The sequence below is a fragment of the Prinia subflava genome, chromosome 7, assembly GCF_021018805.1.
Source record: "Prinia subflava isolate CZ2003 ecotype Zambia chromosome 7, Cam_Psub_1.2, whole genome shotgun sequence".
NCBI lineage: Eukaryota > Metazoa > Chordata > Aves > Passeriformes > Cisticolidae > Prinia > Prinia subflava.
This window is the reverse complement of record NC_086253.1, coordinates 22,343,162-22,370,789: the sequence shown is the minus strand read 5'-3', so window position 1 is coordinate 22,370,789 and position 27,628 is coordinate 22,343,162. Positions and strand designations below refer to the sequence as shown.

Below are 27,628 nucleotides of genomic sequence, written 5' to 3'. Positions count from 1 at the left end.
TGAAGAAGCCATTTGCAATACTGATTGGCTCTGCCTTCAATTTCCATGAATCTGTGACTGTTTCCTGGGCCTGTAGTCTTTTCTCTGGAAACTTCTCAGGCTGTAAATCCATGACTACTAACACTGGATCTGTGTTTGACTGGATCTCCCAGAAATACGTGTTTGATTCAGATCAGGTGTGGTGCAGGATCACATTTCTGTGTAATCACCTCAAGCACATTTCTGTTGCCTCTCTGTGCTGGCCTGGCTGGTGAAAATCTAGAGGGGTCAGGCAAGAATTGTAATGGGTCAGGCACAGAGCCTGCAGGTACCAGTCAAAGTGAACCCATCAGGGTTTTTTTGGTATTATCTGAATTGTCAGAGTGACTTTATACTATATCATTGCTTTGCAGATGGGTTTTTGGAGTTTGTGATCCCAATCAATATGCTTCAAATCCACATATACACAGCTTTTTTCATAACAGCAGTAACAGTTTTAGGTGTAAAGGCTGTATTTCTCAGCCCTTTGATCTCAGGGCAGGTGCATTCCTTTGTCCTGCCATGGCAAGGTTATACAGGAAAAAAGCCCCCCACGAGTCTAACCCTGTGTTGCTGCTTGACACTGTGAGTGAAGTGCTACAAAGAATGTAGAAATAAGGATATTTCCTTTTTGCTTATTTTTATTTGTTTTATTCCATTTTTATTAAGTAGGACTATATCTTTGGGATACTGTTGAGTCAGCTCTTTTCCCTTACTGCTCCCAGAACAACAAAGAAGGCAAATTAAACAACCTTCCCCATGAGGGGGCTGATTCTGCAGCAGAGGAAATGTTTTATGTATGTTTCATGTATACTACATTCCACTAATATTCATCTAAGTGACACACAAAAGACATGCCACTGAATCAGGAATGGGAGCGGACTAAGCAGGAAAAAGGTAGATGAGGAAAGGAGTGATGGATAAAAGTTAACTTGTTCCCAATGAAAGCTGGGGCCTGGGTTTTGTGCAATGCTTAGAGCAGAAGGTGTTTTTGCCTGCTGGACTTCATTGCAAGTTCTGCCTCTCTGTGGTGAAGTGGTACCTGTGAGCCCAGACTGGTTCTGGAGGGTGGCTGAAGGGGTTGAGAGAGGACCAGAACCCCAGGGCGTGTGTCATGGGTTAGCACTGGCCAGATGTTAGTGCACCCATGAATATATGTTTTTTCTCTAACAACTCCTGTGGGATGTGATCAGGAACAGAGCAGAGCAGGCTTAAATCTTGAAAACAAAAAAAACCCCACCAAAACTTTATTAATTACATAAGAACAGGGACAGAAATACTCTTAAACACACACAGAGACAGAAATAAAAACTTCTTAGAACATTTCTTCTCCCAGTTTCTACCTCCCCACCCATCACTCTTCACAGACCAACCCCTGGGTTTTAGATCAAACAATCACCACTCAAAAACAAACTAATCTTCAATTCAGCAAGGGAGAGAGGAGTCTCTCTCGCACCACAGACTGTTCCTCAGAAAACACGGGTCCACCCCTTATGTGTTTCCATGTCACCCATAGCACCGCCCGGAGAAGTCTGCTAAGGTGACACTCTCTTTTTCCTATGTCCAGCGCTCTCACCGCTGTCTCATAGGCCAAAACTACATACAGGGCTTTTTAAGGATGCTGCATGCCGAGCTCTCCCCTTTTTACCCAGGGGCCGGGGTTCCAGGAGCAGGTCTGCCCTGAGGGCAGAGGGCACTACCTTACCCTCCCCCTCTTTTCTCTGCTCGCTCCAACTCTTCAAGTGCAAGTCACTGTAGCAAAAGCAAGGGGCAGCTGCATCCACCCAAAAATGCAGTTTATGTTCAAAAGAGACTCAAGTTCAGTCCATGGCTGACATTATGCAAGAAAAGTCCAGCTCCAAGGCTACTCCTCTCATTCTTCCATCGAGTTCTTTCCAATCATGCTTTATCATCTCGGTCCCAGGCCGCTTCCCTCTCTCCGAAAACCACCAGTCATGAGAATCAATGTCTAAGAAAAGTTTCTTTCTGCCAAGCAAGGGTTAACAGTTTCTTCTCAGCAGGGTGCAGGCGGAGGCACTCCCAGGCTCGGCAAACCCCCACGTGGCTGAGCACCTTCTCCCGGAGTTTGGGGGGGGGAAGGAGGGGGGTGAGCACACACAGAAGGCACTTCCACAGTTTTCCACCCCTCCATCCTGGACAGGGCAGTTCAGTTCCAGTCTTGTCCTCTCTCTTCTCCCCCCCGGGGCCTCCGGCTTACCTGAGCCGACCACGTGTTTCCCCTCCCCCACCCAGCCTCGTGGCCAGGCAGGGGAAGGCCTCACACGTCCCTCTGCTGAAAACCAGGATCCGAAAAAGAGGCCGAGTCCCTCAGACTCCTGCTTTTAACTCTTTGTGTCCTCAGAGGCGTGTCCAAACCTCCGAGTGACCAACCCAGGTGCCAGCAGAAAAGCTGATCACTGATTGGACTGCCCACATCCCCCTGGAGGAATTCACCTCCCCCCCCAACCACGACAGCGTGCTAAATCACAAGCTGGCACAGGTGCTGACCTGCCTTGTGCAAGGGGGCTGAGAGCACACAGCTGCCCAGGCACCCACACTTCCATAGGTGAGGCATTGCTGCAGCTGGGAGCTGAACTGGGCTTATCCACCCTCTTTTTCTAATAGCTACATGTCCTTCTTCATTACTGTAATGTATCATGTAACGTAATTGTTCCATTGCTACATGCAATGTGAGTTGCTCCTTGCCTCTCCTGCTCCAAGGTGTTTTTAAAGGCCTATCACCAAACTGTGATAAAAACCCATCAATCTCACACAAAGAGGAAATTTTGTCAAAGCAGTGAGGGGTGCTGGTTTTGAACTAACCAAATAAAACATCTTACATAGTTCTAGAGAGATACTGCAGAGGACCTAAGCCAAGGTGGCAGTGATATTGTACAGATATGAATCCTTGAACAATAGCTTATAGGAAACATGTATGAGGTATAATGAATATGTTATTTTAAAAATGAAGACTATCAGAGTTGGTTTTCTTTGAAGAGACAGAGGTTAGGAGACTCCAGCCTTCATAAATACATTTTTGGTTTTTTTATGTTGTCATGGTTGTACTGACTAAGGATTACTGAGTTTTACTGTTGGTGTATGTATATGAAAGACATTTTGAATAATGACATATATTTATGTACCAAGACATTCATTATGCAGACTCATTATGAAATTCAAATATTAATTATACAATTCATGATGCAATTATACAATGACATTTATTCAATATACATGCATATATATGCACACACATATATTTGTGTCAAAGAGACATTTTTAACTGCCAAAATGAACATTTTGGACAACAAGTAGTAATTTCTTTTAGGGGACCTAAGTCAGACCCTACCACAATCTGGATCTGCTTATTTAAAGTTGGCTTTTTGAAAAGAAGCATAAAGAGACATAAAAAACATATCTGAGATTCTCTTGCAGCTGAAATATAATTAAATCCACAACTGCTACTGATGTCACATCTGCTATACAAAGTGAAAGATCTATGCTCTATGTCATACCACACCACAGTGGAACTGCAAAGAGAACCAAATTTCTTCTGTTTGAAAGGAAAAGCTGAGTCATGTTTGTGTTCACTCAGGAAGGGCTGTAGCTGGGAAAGAGCCAAGGCAAATGCAAGCTGGAGTGGTTTCCTACAGCTGAAAGAATTCTTACAGGCAGAGAGGATACGTGGGTGTAGGGAAGGGAACTTGAGTTGTGTGAATACAGATGAGCTTTTAGATATTTCCCCTGCTGGCCTGACCGATGGCCCTACCAGCATGTCACCACCTAGCAGAAGAGACTTTCTCAGGGGAATGTAACATTCTCCCAGGGGAGGATGCTGCAAGAAATTTGCACTACAGATACATAACAACTCCAGATGTTGAAGTTCCTCAGGGGTAAAACAGCTGGGAAGGACAAGGGGCACTGTCTGCACTGGTGGATCTCTGAGGTGAGTGGCTGTGGGTCTCAGCCCTATGCTCCCCTGCAGGCAGGTGTGCATGAGCTCTGCCTTGCCCCAGGCTGAGCAGGGCTGAGGGAGCTGCTCGAGTGACACAGGCACAAAGGTGCTGGCAATCCCTGATGGGAGGTGTCCTGCTGGTGTGTGGCTCCTCGCTGACTCCCCATACAAGCATCTCCATTCCCCTGCAAATGCACACAAGCATGCAAAGCCATGCTGCCAGCAACATGCCCTCAGCTCTACTGCAGTACATAAAGGTTTGATGTGCTTTATCCATAAATCTCTTTGTTAGTTCTCTCTCTTTTCAGTTCTCTGTGGGGGAAGACTGCCTAGCTGTCATGCTGCTGAAGATTTGTAGCAATACAATAAAGTAAAAGTTCAGCCTCTTTGAGAAGCTGGTTCGGTATTTTTTAAGGGACTAAAACATTTGCCCACAAAATCCTTTAGTTTAGGAACTCAAAAGATTTCACCTGTAGATAGAGAGTTTTATGTTTCCTTAGGAATACTGTAGTCTGTCTGTATTGGATACCACACAAAAAGAAAGAAAGGTTTGTACCTGAATCTTGGTTGAAATGGCAGGGACTTCAGCTGACATTTCAGAAACTAATTATTAAAACCCTATCCTTTTTGATTTTTTTTAAACTAGATTAAATTTCTGATGGCATTATACTGTGAAACTTGATTGGCAAATTGATAAAGTAAGTAGAGAAATATGAAGTTTCATAATAGGAACAAAGGTTAAAGAAGAAGTAAGGGAATGAGAAAAAGGGCTGTTTCCAGCTCAGTAAGACTTTGATTTATTTCAGTGTGATTTGTTACCTGGATAAATTTGACACCTGATACTAAACTCACCTGTTCACCACACTGTAAATACAGACACAAAACTCTCTTTTGCTTCCTGTAAGCTGTCAATTGCATTTGGATTGCCACATTCATAAAAGTTCTCAGATCTGTGCTTCAGCTATGTGATTTGTGGGGCTTTCTCTCAAACAGGAGCACAGCACTTTGACATGTAGGGACATGAAAACAGCACAGATATGGCAGATGAAGACAAGATGAATGTCAACTGCATTTTTCAACAACACTCTCATCTGTGTGCCCTACATGTTGACAAAAAACTTGGTGAATTATTTCAAACATATTTTTCTTACTAGCACCCTGATAGATAAAAAAAGTAATTCAATGTTTGCAAATACTCAAATTTTTCTTTTTCCATTCCTTTCAGTCTTGTGGTTTACAGAAATATGAATCACCTTATTTTTCACAGAAGTAGAACAGATTGTGGAAGGCACCAATTAGCCATATCACTGATTATCCATTCTATACATTTGAATTTTAATTTTCTTAGCTAAAATTCAGCATTTCAGTTGGCACCCTTGTTCTGTTTGGTGTGTTTGTTTACAACATTTTCTGGAGAGAAGTGACAAAGGCAAAATCTTATCCCGATTCTTCTCATGAGGGAAAAGATTGCATGTGAACCCTAGGGACTCAAAAAATCAGATGAAAAATACAAAGAACAAAAATGTCATTTTGCTTTGTAATCTTATGATTATTTGGGATCTGACTGGTGGCTGTTCTGTGCTAGGATTTGGCAATTAGGTGATTTTTCCTCCTTATTCTCCATTCTGTGCTTCTCAGAAGTGTTTCCAGGAAAGAGCTTCTACTTTTCCACTTTTGCTTTGTCAGATCAGCTTTGCTGCCTATACCCTGTTTTTGTGGCCACAGTGGCCCCACATTACTGTGTTCATCCTCCCAGTGCTGCTGGCGGGAGGATGATCACAGCTTCTGCAAGAGGAGAAGAGGCAGCAGGGCTGTGAGTACTCCACCTCCAGGCCATGGGCTGCAGGGTGAGCTGGAGCAGTGGTCCTCTGACAGCAAAGCATCTGAGTTCTCCTCTTGCTTGTAGATAGGCTGAGCTCAGATAGCTCACGAGTCCCATCTGCACCTGTGGCAGGAGACATTTCTGTCTTGCTCCAGGTGTTCTTGTCCGCCTGGTAAAGGTCACAGGATACGTTTGCACAGGCAAACAGGCCAGGCAGATGCTTCACAGACAGGGCCATGCACTGCATGGGAATAAGGGTGCCCTCTGGGTTTAAACCCAGTTCTCTCGTAAAAAGTGCACAGTTTAATAGAGTAGAGGATATTCTGCAGTGATACTCAGCTCTCAGTTTCTAAAAAGTATTTAAATGTTCATTGGATGAGAGCTGGAGTGTTCATCCCAGATTGGTGCTTTCTGGTCATGATCTCACACTAGCATGAGAGAGCATGGTTTTTTCCTGTCTGGCCAAAGGAGCACTTAGAAATTCTGTGCTAAGCAGTGCCATTGTTACTGAGAGCCTGCGTGGCTTTCTTGTTTAGGAGACAGAAAACCTGAAGTTAAATCCCTGCTGTAAATCAGGCAGAAGAGAAGGTATCCAAACCAGAATCTTCCACCTCCAGGGTGATTTCTCTTGCCACTGGGCTACTGGGTGTCATCTCTGCCACTACATCCTCCTCCTCCTCTTCTTTACTTGTACAGTCACTGACCTGGTTTAGCTTGCCGCTGATTGGAAGAAGGAATCTGTTTGCAGTCTGGACTCAGGCACTGGTGCTTTAGAAGAAGTCTAACTTACTACTCATCCCTCTCCTGGCATTTCCTAGGTCATGTTCAGCATCTTTGCACCCATGCTGCACAGCATCTCCTTATGGGACAAACAAAGAACTTGTAAAAGTGGGTACCTCCATGCCAAAGGGTGAGAATGAAACTTAGATATTACATATTTATCCCTTAGCATTTTACCTAAGCCACAAAAACTGTGTCTGAAAGTGAAGGGAACTGCTGGAAGTTCTCACTGCTAGAAGATCCCACCTGAAACATGATCATCTGCCTCTTCTCTCTCTGGAGACCTATCTCTTTATTTCATGTTTTCCTCTGCTCATCTAAGGAGATCCCCATGCCTGGATTATGCCTTTGTAAGCCTTTGGGCAGGGTTTGTGTCTTCCTTTTTGTTCCATATTTGTATCACCATTATTACTATTGACATAACCTGATTTCAACAGGACCTGATGGACTCTTCTGGATATGTTGAAGTTCTTGCAGGATAGGGCTGTGGATAATAAGTGTACATGGCCACTTATTCACCTGAAGTTGGCTGATTACCATGTTCATCCTGTAATCTCTTGGTCTTCCCACATATCTTTATTTGGCAGAAGCAGAGCTATTGTTAGCCGGTCAATATTGCTCCACACAATGTCATAAATACAAGATTTCTCATGAAACTTCAGCATTTCTGTTTCTGAAGACAGTCCTGAATCAACCCTCACACACAAAAGAGCTACATTTCAGTCTGAAGATTTCTAGTGTGGCAAAGAAACCTAATGAGATGGGAGATAGGCTATTTAGGATAGGGCACCTCACTGTCTCTTAGGGAGGGGAGGATTGATGTCCCAGCGCCAAAAGCAATGATTTATTGAGTGAAAAATGGCTGCAGGGGCTGTGAATGATGCGTATCCTCCGTGGATTCATCATATGTCTTTAAGTACTGTTTGTGAAAGACATCTCAGGCAAAAGGAACTTGGTATTAACTTCGGGTGGTATGTAGAGCAAGGGAGACATAAAACTCCCCATGGCTTACTCCTTAACATCTGTCATGATCAGGAGAGCATGAGAGCAGTGTCCTGGAGGGTGGCCTTGTACTTCAAATACCAACTAAAATCAGAGTGGAAAGATTGGGTTGGGTAGATTTTCTTCTCCAGGGAGTGACAGATGATGAGTACTGATATACAAAATCAGTTCATTTTTTGTGCGATAACTGGGATTCAAAACACTCTGATTGTCTGGAGACCAAAACGCAGACTTGTTTGCCATAGGAAAGCCCATAGGATTGATGTAAAAAAAATGTAAAACAGATTTTGCAACTGGTTGTGAGACATAGTTACAAGTTTTCTCACAAGCTTGAAATTGTCATGATGATTTTAATTTTTAAGGTCAGTTACCAAAATGCAATGCTGGCTACTAAGCTTTCTTTCGAAACTAACTGGCATTTAGCAGAGGAAAAAAATACTAAAAAGATTTATCTTCTGTTTACTGCGATGCTAAAGACAGAAATATCAGTTGTCCTTTTTCAGTGTGTCAGTTTGTGATTTTTGGGAATGTCAGTCCGCTGCCTGTACTGGCAGATGGTGTAGGTGGAAAGGGGGGCATGGCTGTTTGCCTCTGGATGTGCCACAGGTACTGACAAATGTAAAGTGTGTGGAAGTGTGTGGAGACAGTGAACAAAACCCAGTGTCTCGTTGATTCAAAAACAGAGTAGGCAAGAAAAAAAGTCAGAATTCCTGGAATTTATTTGCAATGTTTTGCCAGCAAAACAGATAAGATTTGGGCTATGCATGACAAATGGGACTTTTTGGTATGCATGTTAACACCAAGTCGTGTTAAGTCGTTTTGTATCGCATACTATTCATTGACAAGGGCTTTAGCTACAGAAAGAGCAGGAAGTCTCCCAGTCGCGCTGTTTTCCCCGCTGAAGCCCCTCAGGCGAGGAAACGGCGCTGCGCCCGCGGCCGAGGGTGGGGGAGCCCGGCCGGGCGGGGCTGGGCCGCCCGGGGGAGGCAGGGGCGGGGCAGGGCGGGACAGCGACAGGGACAGGGACAGCGACCGGGACAGGGACAGGGACAAAGCGCCCCGGGGCCGGGCCGCTCCCCGGGGAGGAGGAGGAGGGCGCGGGAGGGCGCGGGCGGTGCCTCCGCGCCGGGCGGGTCCCTCAGGCCCCGGCCCTGGCTCCCGGCCCTGGCCCGGGCCCCGGGGATGAGCAGGGCGCCATGAGCGCCTCACTCGGGAGCGATCAGGGCTGTGGGGAAACAGTTCTGCGCTGTCAGGGACTGGAGGAGAAGTTAAACATTAAAAACAATACACCCTGGTAACTGCATTCAAGCTGGTTAGCAGAGTCCTTCTGAAGAGCGGCTCATTGCTCGCGTGTTCAGAGATTCCTGGAACTCCGGAAGGGCTGGGAATCCAGAATAATTTTTGGTACACAGAATAAGGCCTATTCTGAATCGTGAGCGAAATAACAACGAGTTCATTTGGGCTGAATTAACGAAAAATAAAGGAGAAAAACCCCAATGCAGATCATCATTACTATATGGGAAAGAAATTGTTACTGGAAATCTTACTAGCCTTTTTTTTTTTTTTTTTTTTTTTTTAATAATGAAATGGCAGATCAGTTTGATAAGCATGATGGAAATGACCAAATATGACCTAACATCACGTGAGGCAGCAGTTAGAAATGCTAAGCAATATCAAATGAACATGTGTGAGTTAGACTGACTGAAAGCTGGCCGGGTGACTGGTCCTGGAGTGCCAGTGTAGGATCCCCACGGAATCATTTGGCTTGGAAGGTGCCTCTGTGGGTCGTGTAGTCCAGCCCCTTCCTCAAAGCAGTACTAGTGACAGCAGATGATGCTTGGGGTCTTGTTCAGCTGAGTTTGCAATAACTGCACAGGTGGAATCTTGCACAATCTGTTATTTAGTGTGAAAGTTCCTCTTCCTTAAACAGATTTGTTATACCAAAGTTTTTTCAAGAATTTGTTCTGATGACACACAGAACTAGTGCAAATGAAATTTTCAGAGGACATTAGTGGTGAAGAAACTAACAAATGTCAAAACAGTAGCATTATAATTCAAGTTACCTTTGATTGCTTGTTTTAACATGGCTGAATATACAGTCACTGGAGAGAGAACAAAAATCTTAGGTCATACAGATGGCATGGACAAATCTGGGCTGGGGAAGAGCAATATTCAGAGGGACATGGTAAACAGGGTGAATAACTGTCTGAGCATGAGTTGGTGGTGTGGGTCACTGAAAGACAAACTTCTGTGACCCTTGAACTTAAAAATATGAGGAAATTGATTAGAGAAGTTTATAAAATCTGTATCTATGCACTCAGTAAAGGGGGCCAGGTTCAGTTCTCTGTTTTTCTGGACAATGGGAATAGCACAACTTGCCTCTATACACCTGGATTTCCCTGCAAAGTGGCCTCACCCATACTTGAGCAACTTGCCCTGTTCTACCCTTCAAACCATGCTAAGGCATTGGCTGACAGAGGGCTGGTTCACATATTCCCAAAATGAGCTATGGAACTAACCATGACATAGCATGAACAAATGTGTGCCTGTACTTGCATCCACCTTTAGTTTTCTCATGCAGACACTGCTGTTAGTCTCACGCGTAGCAGTGGTTTAACAGCTACTGGTGTTCAGTCTGGATATTCACAGGACAGGAAGAATGCTACTCCATGAGTAAGGGTTGAAACTCCTGAGAAATGGCAAAATGTGCCTGATAATGTTCGTATTTGACTGGGAGAAGATAAAGGAGGGACCTGGCTATAGTCTGTGAACAATGTAGACAGATGGGAGACTCTCATGGCCAGAAGCTGAATTAAAACAAGCTTTGACACAAACTAACATCTCAGTTTCATAGTTCTACTGTTACAAGTAGGTGTATTCCTTGCAGATGTTCTGTAGCTTAAGATGGGATTCATGCAAATCCTATGGACTAAGCTATGCAGGAGGGCAAAATAGATGATCGCAACAGATTCATAAGCTTTGAATCTTTGAATTAATTAACAAGATTTTGAGATATGATTAAAGTTTGGCACTTGAATTCTGGGGTTTTTTTGCCAAACAAAGTGACTGACAGAGCTTGAAGGCTTCACCATTCATCACTACCTTATATGACTATATAGTGACTGGGATGGTTCTCAGCACAGAGTAGAAAGATGTAGTCAACACTTCTGCCTTTTGTATACTGCTTCTGATAATTTTACCATTCTCATCTCACAGTATGTTATAGAGACACTGTAGAATCTATCCATTATAGAGGATTTTTCTTCTTCAGAACATACTATTTTTCTGTCATTGTCCTTTTATTTCTCTATTAGTCCCTATCTTCTAGTTGGTAATAATTATTATCACCTTCCTTCTTCTTTCATAGCAGGTAATGTAATACTGAACTCATATTCCCTTCCTACAGGAAAAAATTGATGCCCTTAGCATTTTGAAACTGTGGCTTATTGTAGTAACATCTACTACAGTTTCTCAAGAATTTCATAGAATCATTTACACACTTGTCCTTTTGTATCACAAGCTGAATAGATTACTGGTTTAGACTTCACAGTCTTTAAATGCAACTCATGGTATATAATCCCTTGTGCCTAAAATACAGTTTTGTCATTAAACCCTCTTCAATCCAGTTCTAGTATAGATTTATTTTATACCAGAGACAATTAATTTTCAAATTAGGAAATTGCCTGTACTTCTGCATTTGTTTAATGGCAACAGAAGACATCCAGCCTGCCTCTTTCAGCTAGAAGATGTGAGTGAGAATGTGTTTTTCTACTCTGGCACCACAGATAGCTCACTATGGTTCTAGTCACCTAGCTAGATGATTTGCTTTGGTAGTCTGCAAAATAGACCACCTCTTCACTTACCTTGAACTTTATAAGTGACAGTACTATTTCATAGCCTTTCAAAATAATTTTCTCTCCTAGTTCCAGCAACTTGGAGAGTAGTTGTAGGAGGACACACTTTTAACAGGTCTGCAAAGAGAGCAGCTTGGTTGCAAAGAGCCTGCAGTGGCTGGGCTGAACACACAAACCAAATGGGCAGATCTTTGCAAGCTTTTTAGCTGTGTTTGTGAGCTGCACACATGCAGTGATGCACCTTACATGATGTGCAAGGCCATCTCCCCTGTTCCCTGTGTCTGTGCAGATCCTGGCAATTTGCTTTAACATATTCATCATGCCAGGTTCTGTAACACTGTCACACTGCTTGTAGTTGTGTAACTCCGGTCCCTCTCATATGTTATCCAGCTCTTGGTGCTGATGATTAGGCAATTATGTTTTTCTTCTTTTTGTGTTCTTTGGACTCATGACTAATTTTGTTCTCAACATCTTGATCTTGATGAGTGTTCTTTGAGTCTCCATTTTTACTCTTTTTTTAAAATCAGTTTTCTGCCTTCCTGACTCACACAATTCACTTTTCTCGTAAAAGTAAGTTTTTCTCAGGTGTAGGGGCCAGCTGAATGCTCTGCCTCTTCTCTCTCTGTTCTGCAGTTTCAAGCCCACTTATTATTTACCTCTTTAAAAATTAGGAATCTGTTTATCATCTGTTCTCCTGTGAGCATTATATGCGAAGAATTTCTGCAAATGAACCTTCTCCGGTTTACCCATCTTTAGTACATCCTGAATTGACAGCAGATCAGTCTTTTTAGGATGAGGCAATGAGAAATGCTGGTAATTACTGCTTGCCAGTGTAAACAGTCATGCCCATGTGCTGAAGGGACCAAACTAATGTCAGACAATCATAAACAATGAGAAGAAAATCATTGTTGCTGGGCTGGTGTGAATGCTGGCAGCCAGGTAAACACAACACCTCACCTGGAAGAACTGAGCTGACTAGCTCTGCATTTGCTCAAGTGGCATGGCCTCTTTTGAACACTTTCAGGTGTTCAAAGGAGTTGCAATCCACAATTTGAGGAACACTGCTGGAGTACGATGAACTTCATGGGACACTTGTCATTAGTGGGAGAAAACACATCAAAGAGGTGGTTTGGTACTTGTTAAGGAAATGATATTTCTGAAATCCGTCTGGATCATAAATCATCAAAGGACAGTTTGAAAGAGACCCACTTGCCTCTTCACACACAACTGACAATCATGTCCCATATATGCTGATAGAGCTCTCTTTTGTCCTGGAAAGATATGAAAAGCCATCTGCACTGCATTAATGAAGTGCCAGTTCTACTCCTATTAAAGTCAATGGCAGCTCTTCTGTTAGGTGGAAGTTTGAATGGCAGCTCTTATGTTGGGTGGAAGTTTGCAGTGGTTTATAATTTTTAAAGCATTAGGATCCCACAGTGGAAGGAGTGCTTTATAGGCTAGACTTTATGCATGGAAAGCACATGGAACGAAGCAGAAGGCTTTCCTTAGCCTTGCTGGATAAAAAAAGCTTGGAGCAAACCCTAGGCCAGTGTACACTGCTGTTGGCACTAACAATTTTTGAGGATGGCATAATTAAAAGAGGAATTCTAGAGTGGAACTGCACGTGACCATTTTTCATCAAAGCTTTTCAGATGTGTCCCACACTGCTGAAATCAATGCAACATTCACAGGACAGGATGGAGCTTTGGTGGTTTGTTGGCTGCAATTCTCCATTGACATTTTTCTGGGGCTGCCTGGGGTCAGTGCTGTAACTAAGGATAAAGAGCAGCAAACTTCAGCTATCTAGCTAGTAAACTTAGTTACATTTTACTGCAAAACTTTTTCATATTGAAAATTTAGAAGAATTGTGCACAGATTGTAAGTAAAGTTTTTGCACAACAAATTATTCCTTGAACTGTTGTTAGGTGTGGTTTCAAAACAGTTCTAATGCAACCAATATATCCTCTTAAATAACAATAAAACATGACTCTTCAAGGAATTAGAAATGTGTTTCAACAGTATCCTTTCTGCTGGCATAGTTTTGTTGGTTTGTTATGTTTTGTATTATTACTTTACGTAGATAGAAAAAAAAATATTCTACTTAATAAAAATACTGTGTCCTATCATGAATGACATTTAATACAAATCACATCAAAGCTCTCCAGCACACACTGTCAATTTTTAGTGATTTAATAAACTGGCTATCATCTGCTCTGTGCAAGTTTACAAGTAGCAGCCTGTATGCAGATGCTGTACAAGTTACTGCATTGAATTGGTGAGACCAATTACAATTTAGAATTGCAAATTATCTGTAGATAATCAGAGTCCTAAATTATACCTCACCATTAATTCAGCTGTGTAAATCTAGAAATTTTATACTACTAAACCTCTAATATATGGCCCCTATATTGAGCCACCATAAAGGGACTTTACAAATGATTTTGTTATTTTAAACCAATAGAAACCAGGTAAATAAAATATCTTACTATATTTTATTGGAAAATTGTTAGGCAAATAATTCTGTAATTAGTACTACATGTAGACTTTTAAAATATTAGCAAAATGCAAAGGTTATAGCTTTATTTTTAGTAGTTTATTTTTATTCAATTAACAACATATATTTGCTACCAGAAAGTTTTGATCTAGTCTAATAAATTAATTAATTAGTCTTAGGGATGTGTGGGGATGTTGGTCTAAGAACATTTTGGAGCAGATTATTCTACATGGTGATACCAACTACTGTGCTTTTTCTGGATCATAGTTTCATAATTTGAGGTCATTAAGGAACACAGTGGGAGACATAATCAAATCAACGCCTTTCCTAAGCCTGGAACATCAAAAATCAAGACAGTACTATTTTTAAAATAAACTCCGATTTTGCTTGCAGCGTGGTAGGCAGCTCCCACATTTCCAGGGAACAGGAAGGGATTAATATTCTCTCTCTGCGGGGAAGGCAAGTTTCCACCCCCTGCTCTACACCTGCCAATGCAATTCGGGGTGGAAGGAGGGGAGGATATTCTGATGGATGAATTAAAGAAGAGAGGAATCAGGGCTGGAACTCTGCTGCTGTTGAGGGATAATGGCTGATGTCTAGGACAGAAATGACCTAAGGGGATAGCCCAGGTCATGATTAGAGTTGTTTAGGCATGAAGAGTGGGCTGAATCAGTTTATTTTTCTAGTAGCAACTGGAGGAATTTTAACATGAATTTATCTTTGAGGTTGTTGATTTTACCTGAATAATTTTGCAGGTGCGCCCAGCACTCCTGTGAATTGCTTTAAATATTTATTTTCTTACACAATCAATTTATTCCAAAACAGTTTTAAAAAATCTGTCTTTTTTCACTTGTGATTCCCAGAGGTGGTGGCCATGTTGCTCTGTGTCCTGCTTTGGATTCTTTGTGTACATTTTGTGAATGAAAACCAAAGTAAAGTCTGGTTTTATTATTCTTTGCACAGCTTAGCTGTGAAAAATTATGGCATGCTTAGGACGTCTCAGGGAAATTTTTCATTTTGGATGTCATGCTGGTTTCTTGAACAACGAGAACAGGCGTCATCTGTGGCAATCTCCACAGAGGAGCTCTTCCCCTGTTATCTAGTTTTTCCTGTCTTGAGAGAGTTTCACAATGAACACTTAATGTGAACAGAAGTGATGTAATCAGATAAACTGGGCTGCACCAGGTGTAGCATTATGGGGTGGTGATGCTGTGTTTGCATGGGCAGTGTGTGAACTGCTCATCACTTTCTTGAGGTGGCCTGGGCTGCAGAGTGCACAGAGGCTGAAGAGAGGCAAATGTGTGCAAATGGGTACAGCAAAGCAGCCAGAGATCTGAACTGGCATTGCCAGCCCAATACCTCAAAAGCCACGTGGAAGTTCCTTGCTTCTGTACTTTTTTTCTGGGTTCTGCAACGTTTCCTTTCTTCCTTTAAGAGCTGCAGCCCCGGCTTTATATTCCTCCTCAGTGCTATAGGAGGAGGAAAGCACAGCTCCTCCTGTGACAACTGATCTAGAGGCAGCCCATAATGAGGATGGGCACTCCATAAAGAGATTTTGGGCACTATTTCAACTTGGCTGTTTTACTCTTGCTCTTCTGGTAGTGTGGTATTGATATGACTCAAAATTGCTTTCCACTAGACCCATGCTCCCATGCCTAATTTCCCCAAAACCTTGGGCTGTGGCCATTAATTTTGTGTTGGTAATGAAAAGTGTGAGTAAAATAGTTTAAAACAGAGTCCTCTTCTTTTTTGTCATGAAAATGTTTAAACCATGTCAACTGCTTGTAATATGTTACACTCCTCTGATTCATGTCAGAGGTTCGTATTTCACCATTGCTGTCTGGAGTTCCTTGTGATTTTACTCCTCTACAAGGATAGCAGCATCCCAGTGCCACAGAGACATGTACTTTGAACACAGACAGAGTGACAGCCTGCAAGCCCCAAGTTAGGTAGATAAATAACTTCTGTATGGTCATGACCTATGAAGTCCCCTTGATTTAATGCCTATTGTGTGAACCCTGGTAGTGTGCTCCTTGTGTGGGACTCCTCAGCTTCCTTTTTTGCGTTTTAGAGACAAATACCAAGTGCATACTGCATCTAGTAGAGCAACATGAAGCAACTAAAGAAGTATTCTATAGCAAACACATTCTGTAGTAAATCTGGTGGTAAATCAGATTAGCTAACTTGCTGCAAGTAGATTCGACTTGCTTGTAGGGGTGCATCAGCTCACTGTTTTTCTGCTTATTGAATTTCTTTTTCAGATTTTCATCCTGAGCGCATTCATAGCCATGCCCTGGGGTGGTTGCACAAACGATGTTTTAGACATGTAAATCTGACTAACAACGCACCCACCCATGGCTGGCAACCGAGCATAGCACAGATCCTGACACCGAGGGATGATCTAATCCCTGGCGGGATCTCTGGCCTGAAGGAAAGCAGGGAGGGAAGAGAAGGGTGGCTTCTCCAGTGGCACTTAGGACTTGCTCATCCAGCAGAGCACTGGGAGAAGTGTGGGTCTTTCCATAGCCATGTCTGGTTTGTGAAACTCCTCCTGTTCCATGCCTGTCTGCAGTGGTAACAAGCGGTGAGATGACTCCTCAGTCTGGCACTGCGCTTCCTGGAATTCCAGAGACCTCTTTATTTTGCATAAATCCATTCAGGTTTATAGATGGGCCAGTTAAGAAGCTGAAATTTTATCTTTCTCCAAAATGACTTTTTCCTGATGGTCAGGAATGACCATCTGAAGGGGGAACCAGTAATTTGCTCAGGCAGACACCTACTCCCCTGTAGGAACTGTCCTCAGCATCACCAGTGCTGTGGCAAAGTGATGTCTGTGAAAGCAAAACTTTGCCAAGAGGTGACCAAGCACACTGTAAGTGCAAATCAGGAATATCTTCATGAAAGTCAGTAGAGTTAAAAATCTCAGGCCTTTGTTAAGTTGCATCATCCTGTCTACCTGCTCAGATCAGCACTCAAACTAAGAGAGAAGAAATATAATTTTTGGTTCAGTTTCTGGTGTTGGTTTTCAGATATGATTAATATTAATGTAGAAAGGTGGAAGAATCTGGAAGAAAGGACACACAAGAATACCAGCCTTTGGAAAAAGTCCTTCATTGTCTCCATCATCGATGTCTGATGACATGAAGTCAGTGTACAACAAGGCAATTCTGGAACCCTCATTTCTCCAGAAGAACTCATTCAAGGCCGTTTTGTGTCCTTTTAAAAATCCTGCCAAGCTTTTGCCTTCACTAAGCATTATAAATGAAGTTGGACTGCAGTGGGCAAAATAATCCCACTTTATTTGTTCATGAATTGAAGCTGTGGTATCACATTACCTTCTAGGAAACTGCAGAGCTCTGGGAATTTGGCCATAGGTACAATGAACTTTACTTCCCCAGCCATTTTCCTACATTTCCTGGTTTTCCCTTCGTGCACATTTCTTCTTGGGTTTATCCTCTGAGTAGCAGGGCGGTGATGCTGGGTGGGACCCTGGCCCCAGGGCTTTGGGATGGGAGAGCTTGTGTGCAGCCTTTCCCTCCCTCCAGGACTGCTGCTGGCATTCCCTTCAGTGCCGATCCCAACCTGCTGGCAGGGGTTTGGCGGGGAGAGGCTTCTGCTACACCCTGTTCTTGGCAGGTACGCTCTCCTTTAGGGCAGCGCCGCTGGCTGTGCTAACAAACCTGTTTCCTGTCAGCAGGCAACACCAGCCTCCGCTTTGCCTGCTTCCTCTGCAGCAATGCACAAAAGAAAAGAGCTCCCCAGTTTATTTGACTCTCTTATGTCCTTTATAGATGCCGTGACACTAAGCCAGGCCTCATTTACATGTAACTCATTGCACTTGTCCCTTTAAATTATAAAGGCACACAACTGCCTGTAAAATGGCTTAACAGGTACCTACAGCATATAATTAGCATTGCATTGGCTCCTCATCTGGGCTAGTACAAACAAGCACAACCTTCTGGATACTGACACCAGGCACAGGCTGCCTGAAGAAGAAAGCATCTGTTTGACAGAGGCAAAGTGGACAGGAGCAAGACCTTGTTGTTGCCATGGGGTTAACACAGAGTCCCTACAGATCTGAGTGCTCCTGAGAATTTTCCTTGCAGACATGCTCCTAGGCAGAGCCTCAGGGTTTTTACATTGGCCCAGTGTTTCCAGCCAGTGGGAAGCCCTGCTCAATGACTGATCCTTGCCTGAACTGACATAAATCTGGAAACCTGCACTGTTTCTCAAGCACATGCAAAGATTAGCTACCCAGTGTGTACACAGCTAGCCCGAAAGTCCTGTGGATTTCAGATAGTGTTGTTCTGCATGTGTGAGTCTCCAGTATAATGTCTGAAGTGTTCCAGATTCTAATTTGCTCTGCTCATTCATGTTATTCAACAAAATTGAGCATGCACACTAAGCCAAACATGTCCCAGAGCTTCCAGATCTATTGAACTTCCACATTTTGTTCAGAGAATATGCAGTCAGTCCGAACGCTTCCTGAAATGTTGGGTTTGTAACACGTGGTCTACAGAGCTCATTCACACATATTTCCATCTGGGAAATCCCAGAGAAAGTGTTATAGCAATCTGAGGGTTAAATTAATGTAGTTTTTTATCCTTAAGGACATCTCAACTTGCCAGCAGTCATGGTTTTATCCTCTGGAAATAAATTCTAAAGTTATGTTTGGCTAACCTTAATTATTTGTCAATTTAATGTTTGCTTTCTCTTGTCTTCAGAGCAACTGTTGTGAGCATGCTCTTATGACTCAGGAGTACCACCAAGCACCCAGAGGTAAATAATCTTCTGGTTTTCTTCATCAGTCACTTCATATGTATCCATACTTTTTTTTTTTTCCCCTTGAATTAACTGTACTCATTTAAAGGCTGTCTGCCATTCTAGCAGTGGCCAGTTAGGTGAGATGCTGATAGACATGGAGAGTTGATTCTGGCTTAAAGAGGGAGTCACTTGTTTGGGTGGTGACCTCAAGTAGTGTGATGCCATCACCACAAGCAACACAAGGAAGCTCACTGCTGCATCCTACATGTGGGCCTGAGGACATTGGTCTGTTTCCAGTGTTAAATATAACATGGGTGAATTCATGTCACACAACTCTGAGGGTGAATCAGATCATACTGCAGTGAGAGAAAGGGCTGCTGTGGATGCCCTTGAGAAGCAGGTGCTGGAAGACCTGGGTGCAGATGCAGTGTCAGATTGGGGTGCAGTGTGTGAGGAAATTTTGGTGCCCAGGGGTAAAGTGGGCAGTGCTGAGTTTTCCTAGGCTAGGCAGAATGCCCTGCCTGTGTGTCTGTGTGTGTATAGGTGCACAGGTACACATGGGCTGCCACGGTGGGGGAGCTGTGTGTGTGTGGTGTGGGCAGGGGTCAGCCCTTTGTAAGTATGGAGGCTGTGCAGCAAGAGACTCACAGGTGTGTCAAGGGAGGTCCCCACGGAATGTGGGATTTCTCCTTGCCAGAGGAGATGGGGATTCTTGCAGGAGGAAAGCCCTGTGGAGCAGAACCTCATTGTCAGTGCTGGGTGGAAGGGAAGGGGGTGGTCAGAGGGAGGTGGCACCCCCTCCCACCTGTCAAAGAGAAACAGGAGCTCTGCCTTTGCTTGCACTGTGTGTTTAGATTTCAGGCTTTGCAGGCAGGCACTGTTCCTTACTGTTTGTACAGTCCTTGGCCCAGTAAGTCCTGATCTTTGCCAGGGCACCCGGGCACTGCTGCAGTATTGATGAGTAATACCAGATCCAGTAATATTACCTCTACAGCAACCCCTGGCTACATGGTCAGACAGGCTTAGAAAAGAACAAGAAGATCAGGAGGGTAATTCTGTTCAAATATGAAGCAAGGGATGTGGATGCCCACTACTGAGCGTCAGAATGGCGGCAGAAATCAGTTTTTCTGGAGGCAGCTGAATGAGATTTGACCAGTGACTGAAACACTGTATAGAGATGTTTGTAGGACAAGGGCATCTGCCAATTGGTTTCTCAGTGTCTGCGTAAGAGGAAGAGTTTTTAAAACACTGACGTTTATATCTGGAATTATGAAAAGGGGTGGCAATTTGGCTGAGGAGTTAAAATGGGAGATAGGAGGTTGAGGAGCCTAATGGATCCGAAGCAGTCACGGTAGCATCTCTTCCTCTAAATCATGGTTTTATTAAAATGTATTGGTTTTGTACCTCTGAGATAACAGGTCAATTAAATTCATGACATTTTTGAAGGGAACTCCTAGCAGTGGGAACTCCAAGCCTTTACTTGTAATGACCTTCAAAGAAAAGCAATTACACTTTGCTCAGTTTATGTATCAATATTTCACAGAATTAATGACATACCTCTCCACTGAATGTATAGGTACTCTGCCTTTAAGATTAGCTCAGGATAGAACTGATTGCTGCTCCTCCCAAAAGTTCGAATTCCCTAATACTTTCAGAGGGTCTTTGTTGCTCTACCAGCTAAGTCAAAGTTGTGTGAATTCAGAATTACAATAAGCGAGACACTCCCTAGTGCTATTTTCCCTTTTGAGATTAGATCTAGTTGCCTGTTCCTTTGAAATGAAAGTAATCCATTTTTATGTGTTGGTTGCATTCTATGTTACTAACATCAGAAAATCAGTATCAGGGCAGTCATTTCAGTGTTCTGCTTATTATGGCTAATGTACTATATTCTCTCATTGAGGGAATTGAGAGTTTTGGATTCTTAAGATGCTGATGATAGAGGGCCCTTGAGATAAAAGTGAAAAGCAGGGCAGAAAGCAGGGACAAGGTGACTGAGGTCAGGTGCTGGCATTATTTGGCATGTTTTCTAAAAGTAATTTTTTGACCAGGAAGAGCATTTAGGCACTGCTGATTGCTTTAATTCTGTTCTGTTCTTCATATCCATCCATCCATCCATCTTACATTTTATTTTGGATCTAATGTGCACACCCTTTTTAATCTGTTTTTGAGTTTAAGGTGTGCTGATTAAAAAGCCTAAAAATCCACTTAACACCCTATGACGGACAACTGATAGCTTCAATCCACTGGAACCATCTGGAATGCCATTCCTCATCCTGGCCTCTTAGAGGAAGATTTTGGGATATTTTGTTGTTCTAATCTTTAGAAATTTATCAGGCAACAAGCAACAAGTCACTGGCTTGGTGACTTTTCAACTATATACCAGAAGTTCCCTATCTGGGCCCTTTTCCTTTTGATCTCACAATCTGGGCCTGAGACCTTGTTAGTCTCTTGTTATCTGTGATCTCCCTAGGGGTGGTGGGGTGTTTGTGTTGTGTGTTCTCCTTTGCATTCTTTCTGTACATTTTATAAATGAAAATGGATTTTTATTTGGTGGTGGTGGTGTTGTGTTGTTTTGTTTTCTTTTTTAAATAGGTGACAGGAGACAGAGAGTGCGTGGAACATCGCCTTAGACATGAGTCTAGAGAGCTGCTCACTTGTCTCCTTTTTTTGGAAAGATTCTAATCACGTTTCCCTACATAATCTGCTCCCCAACAGTGATAACATTCTTGGGTGGGACAGAGTGTCTTTACAGCATTGACTACTCCCTTTAGCTTGGCTGCATAACTGTAGGAGAACAAACAATTCAACAAAAAATCTACACCTGAATTCAGACTTCCTTCAATGGAGAAACATCCTGGAATTCAAGATGCTCTTTAAAGCAATGAAGACACCACCATTGCATTGCAGTGGTCCTTCTTTACATCCCTCCTATTAATCAGCTCTCTTTTTTCCTTATTCCATTTCATACACTCATTGGGCAATCTGATGCTTTGCTCTTGTCTGGTTATCTTTGAATGAAAGACACATTTCACTTTTACCTGAAGAAACTGGGTCCTGTTTCTATCTCTTTTTGCTTTTGACGTTCTGGCTGGTGGTTGCCATTCCCTAATCTTGTTTTTATTCCTTTTTTGCTGTCTCCTAGTATATTTAGTTCCTTTTGATGCAGATAATGATATATACCAAAGTGCTTGGAGTTTGATACTTTAACTAAACTACCTAAAACAGACGTATGAAGAAACAATGCTTATCAGAGTCACAGTTGTTTTCAACCAAGAGAAGAAACTTCTGAAAATCAGGTTTTTGAATTTTATTAGACTGTTCCTGCTTTCTGAAAAACATGATTGGATCCCTTCCTTGTGTGTTTGTGACAAGGAAGGAGATATGTGTGTGAGACAGAGAAAGGAACATAGAATAAAGTCCATTCTTTTATTTATTTTTTCCCCAAAACTAAACTGTCAAAAAATATCCAAATGTGGAGATTTCAGTTAAGATTTGGAAAGCATATTTTACCATATAGACTGCAGGACTTGGCTTTTATGTGCACTTGTCTCAAATGAAGAGCCTTCTAGCACCTGGCAGTTGAATCGTATGTCATTGGTAGGAGGCAGATGAGCAAAATTTTCCAGTAGTACAGCTGGATACCTGGATGATCTTTCTTATCATTGGTCAGGAGTACTTTAGGTCTTGCTGTAAGGACCAACACTTGGGTGCAGAAATCATCACTGACTTCTGGTGCTTCCCAGCAGGCACTGGGCTCTCCCCTGCAGAAATCACTGCAAGGTGGTCAGCAGGGTCCTTTCTTTCCACATGCTTGTTCCCCACAGCTGTAGGATCTGTGACATGAGATGGGGTCAAGAGGAGGTTAGGTCAGGAGAAGGCTGATATTACAGATGGGACAGGAATTAGTTGTTGCCTACAATTAGATCAGAAGTGATGGGACATGATGAGTGTGATTGATTCCTGAGCCACCCTGACAAAGTGGAGAAAGTGAGGAAAAAGAGTACAGTAAGACTAGGAAGTCTTGCAGTTTGAGTGACTATACTTGTTCTTGCTTCAGTTAAAAGTCCTTTTCAAAGCTGTACTTACTGGTGACACACTTCTCTGGTGGAAGAGCAGAACCTCCTGAAGGGTTTTGGTGAAATAAAGGACAGTAATTGCCACGACCTATCCATAGAAGGAGATTCTTCCAGGAGTGACAGATGAAATGGAAAAGCAAAGCCTGGCTCTCTTCAACCTGTGACATATTCACAAGCCAAAGCTATTGCTGTCCAAAGCACTTTGCAAAAGTCAAATCAGTACAGTGGTAACTTTCTTCTGTTTTGTGCAGAAAAAATTAAGTTTCTGTTTTGAACTAAAGCAGAAGACCCGGGTTTGAACTGATACATTAAAAAAACAAAAACCAAAACAACAAACAAACTAACAAACAAACAAAAACCCAAACCCACACAGTTACTCCTATAAATTTGTTTCTTCTTTCAGGGGACTGAAAACTGGATGTGAATTCCAGGGAAAGGTTTAAGCATATCAGGAGATTGTCAGCCATTGGTCTGACTTTAAAACAAGGTGCTGGAGGGCATCTCTTAACTTGACATGTTGCATTGTTAATTTACAGTTTGGGTGTGGAGGGACCTGCCTTCCCTCTCTGTAATCTATGCAGGTATGCACAGGACTTCAAAGCCAGTTGCAGTGGAGCTTATGTCTGTGAGAAAGCCTCAGCTGAGCAAAAATGTACTGGGAGATGTGAACTCCAGTTCCCTTGTGCAACTGCCTGTAAGTCAGTTTCTAAATGTGGATTTCTGCTGGATATTGTTTTTGCAGAGGGGGTTTAAGTCTTTCCTCTATGTCTCCCTGCTGCAGATTTTAGGTTTTATGCTACAGTGAGATTTTGAAATTGTTTTTTAAAATGTGTCTGAAATTGCTTTAACACACTAGTCACTCTAGGATTTTTTTCTCTGCTTCCAGATAATTTTAAAATTCTCTGGATTTCTACCACTGTTTAAATTAGCAGTGTTTTGAGGCATCTCAGAAGAGTTTTAACTCAAAAAATTATCACAGACTTTTCACACTGAGAATTCACTATTGATTATTTGTCACGTGAAACTGGGCACTAAAAAGTTTTTCTACTGGTCTGGACCTGCCAACTAAACCTCTTTAAACCTGGAATACCTCAAATGCACAGAAACAGCCTAGAGTGCATGGTGAAGCACAAGTGCTCATGCTCTTCCAGACAATAATGTACAGTCATTATTTGCAGGAAATGAGCTCTTGGTAGGTTTGGCAGAGCAGGGGTGGCAGTTTTGACAGCACAGGCATTTGCACACATGTACCCGACCATTAACATTGCACAGCTGAGCCAGGCAGAGATCAGCCCATCCCATTTTTTCCCTCTTGAGCTGGAGGGAAAAGACTTCAGCTCTGTATTCAGAATTACTAAACTTTTCATTTTTTCCATCCTTGGCATTAGTATAGAAAAATGACAAGGAAATTAGGTGTGTCAGTAAAACTGGACTTCACAAATTTTGCTGACTTATTTAATTTGCTCCAGTACTTACTTCATTGTTGCTTATTATTGTAATCACAATTATAGAAAGAGTAATAGTGATTGAGCCTGTATGGCTCTGCTTTGTTTGGTGATTTCTTTTACAGCTTTCTCTGTCAATTTAATGTTTTCATTTATCAGTTTTCTTGGACCTCCTGGAATGAAATTCAGCATTACTACATAGGAGAGGGTATTTCAGCTGCAGCTGTGCAGCAGAGAACCTTACTTCTTGTTTGCCTTTTTTTTTTTTTTTTTTTTTTTTTTTTTGACATTTGGTTTTGGTCTGATGCAGAATGAGACTTGCACCCTTCAAATCGTTTTGGAGAAATGCACAAGGACAGCAGTCTCTGCTGGCTAGGTAGGCTGGTACACTTCCATTCTCCATGCAGGTGAGGCACATCTGCAAATGGCCTGTGCAATGCTTACTGGCTCCAGCTGTTGCTCATGCCTGACTGCAGTTGTAGCTGGGAGCTGGCAGGACTTGCCAGCGCTTTCAATAAAATGTTTGTAGCTATAAGAGTAAAATTCTGAGTTTGTAAAACAATTGTTTTATATAACTTTATATTATTTTTCTGTAATTCCTCTCATCTTCTAACCACCAAAGACTAATTGAATATAGAATGGTCTGTGAATTTTTCTTTTGCTCATTTTGCAGAGGTCATAAAGCCTTGAAAATGCTATGCTAGTGTTTGGAGTCCTCTTTTGGGACAGTAAAGGGCAAGACTGAACTTCTGACTTTACCACATTAAAATATTTTTCTTTGTCTAAGGAAGGAACTAAACTCCATGATATATGTATCCCAGGTGAATACTCAATGTACGAAGCTATTAAGTCTCCCCAGTATGAGCAGTTACATTTTGAATTAAATATTCATTGCTCCAGAAAGAGAAAGGAGTTACTCTTCCACCAGCATTCAAACATAAAATGTCCCTGAAGCCTCTGCTGTTAATATTCACCTCATTACTCAGGAATGGGACTGAAGAACAGATTCCTTGATCTACCCAGTAGGCCTTACTTTTGTAAAAAATCATTTCTTCCTGTCTTTGAATCACTGGAGAGTTTACAGGCATCACATCCTGCTAAATAGATTAAGAAAGTAATTTCTGTGAGAGCTTGAGTCACTGACCAGCTTCTCGTGGAATTTTATGGAAGTCTTGAAAGTCATGAGCAGAGTTTTAAATGAAAATTCAGCATGGAAAACAGCAGCTGAAATGACAACCTTAAGAGCATGCAGGTGATGTCACTGAACTGGTCTGGAACAAGAAAAGACTGCTTAGAAAGATAGGTAAAATAAAAATAAACAAACTGTGGATTAGGCTCTATAGCGTGGTGTTTTGGGAGAGTTCAAGTTATCACAAAAGCCTGCATTAAAGGTGCAGGTATCCTAGGTGGAACAGATGGCAGCTGGTGGCCAAGGACGGCTGTGCACAGCCCACATGGGAAGGTGCCCAGGCTCCAGCTGTGCATGTTCTTATCTCTTACATTCTGCTGCTGGTGTCAGATGAACACAACTTGCCTCACTTTACAGCTGTAGTCTTTAATCGTGTGACCTTTATAAAGGAAAATACTTGCAAGCCCCTAATTTTTTTAGCTTCAGAAAAATTGATTCCGAACCAAAATTAAAAAGATGAGAAGGGAAATTAAGAGGAAGATCTAGAAGGAAATAAAGAGGGAGAATGTGGAGAGAGAAACCAAGAGAGAAAAGAAGAAAAAGGAAATTAATTTTAGTAACTACAGCAGGTCTTTTGCTCCCCAAATGTTAGCCATTTATGCCAGAGCTGTAATGCTTATAGCTTTTTTGTCCAATATGTGCTAGTTGGCTTATAAATATGAGAACTAGGCAGAATATCAAGTTACAGTTGAAAAGAAGACCAAATTTAAGTTTGATGGTTACAACATTGAATAGCCCTGTGGCAAGCAGACATAGTTTTTTTCTTGTATTTGTTGTTTAGATGGAGAAAAAATATGTGTCTTTTTCTCTTATCTTGCACTCAGAGATGGCCATGAGAAAAAAGGTCCTGGCTGAGACAGCAGAAAGCCTGGAAGGAAATGTAACAAGAAAACTGTCAGAGTGAAGTTCATAAGAAGTCATTTTTGAATGAGATCCTGGATTGAAGAGAGAGCAGTTTGCTGCAATGGGATAGTGGCAGCAGAACATTTCCATGCCTCTGAAGAGGGCTATTCATATGGGTACCAAGGGACACAGATTTTTCGGATTTAGAAAGGGAATTTCAGTAAGCAAGCTGAATGGAGAAAAAGATCCATATGGAGAACTTTGGTAGAGGTGCTAATGGTGACAGAGTACAGGGGCTGGACTACAGGGTGTGTGGGTTTGTTCTTGGGGACCTGCCCTTTCGCTCATCTCTGCTCTTTCCTGCAGCCTGCAGGGCTCCACAGGTCTCAGCAGTTCCCAGGACAGTAAGCACATGTGGCCACAGCTGACTGGGGTAGCTCACAAGATGAGCATCTTCCACTAGGTGCATTATTTATTTGCTCACCAGCAGCTGCACATGAAAGGGAGTTAAAGTCCATCTCCCTGAGGAGGAGCCCCCATCTTTCTTTGAAATTCCCTGGTGTGACCTGTGCTTTGAGGTTACCTGCCCACTTGCTGCCCTCTCCCAGCAGTTCTTGGCTCTGAGTGTCTAGGCCACTGCTGAGTAACCTCTCAGCAAGGATCAACCCAGGCACACTCGTATTTAAAAATAATTTACTGATGTTGAAGCCCATGAGATTTTCTGAAAAATTTTACTGACAAAAATCAGCAGTGAATTATGCCAATACGTGCAATAACATTAAAGGTTTAGGCACAGTTTTCCCACTGTGAACCTTAGAAGTTGATATGCTTTTAAAACATTTATCAAGACATTGTTCCCTCTCCTGTGACTGTGGAGTCAGTCTGTGGAATGTAATTTCACAAGGTGCAGAGCTATGTTAGACGGGAAACTTATTTTAGTACTCAGTTTCCTTTGTGTGACCCCTTTGACCATTTGAGAATTGACCACGTGTGAAGATAGGAAATGCAAGTTGAAGTGCTTTAGGGGAGCAGCCAAACTCGAGATCTCTTTTTTCCCAGGCTTCCCTTGTGTCTATGGGTAAATGGGACCAATTGGAAATTGCAGTGCTCAGCTTTGCTGTTCTGTTCACGGTTATAGAATGTGGGATATTTTGGTTATGAGTGAGAACAAACTCTGGAGGAACAGAATCTTCCATCAGAGGCAACTAGATTTTAAGGAAAAAACCCCCAAGCACCAAAAAACCCCCAAAAAACCACAACAAAAAGACCCCACCCACCCTAATAATAGGATTATTATCTGAAGTTAATTTTCCTTTGGAGAAAACAAAATAAGCTGGGGGGGAGAGTGTTTGTTTGTTTGTTTGTTTTGTGCACAAGTCTAAATTA

At 42.4% G+C, this 27,628-nt stretch overlaps 1 protein-coding gene across 7 annotated transcripts in view; it reads left to right on the top strand.

Moving 5' to 3' along the window:
• LOC134552797 (atherin-like) overlaps window positions 1-27,628 on the top strand; it is an 81,194-nt gene that overhangs the window by 38,003 nt on the left and 15,563 nt on the right. For 5 of the 7 annotated variants that reach the window (XR_010080947.1, XR_010080946.1, XR_010080945.1 and 2 more), the window contains exon 2: window positions 18,650-18,704. The exons of the other annotated variants lie outside the window; for them this stretch is intronic. Coding sequence is in view for 2 of the 5 variants with exons in the window: in XM_063401773.1 (XP_063257843.1) it covers window positions 18,650-18,704 (55 nt within the window). In the remaining 3 variants the exon portion in view is untranslated. The remainder of the gene's footprint in view (window positions 1-18,649; window positions 18,705-27,628) is intronic. 7 annotated transcript variants of the gene reach the window in all.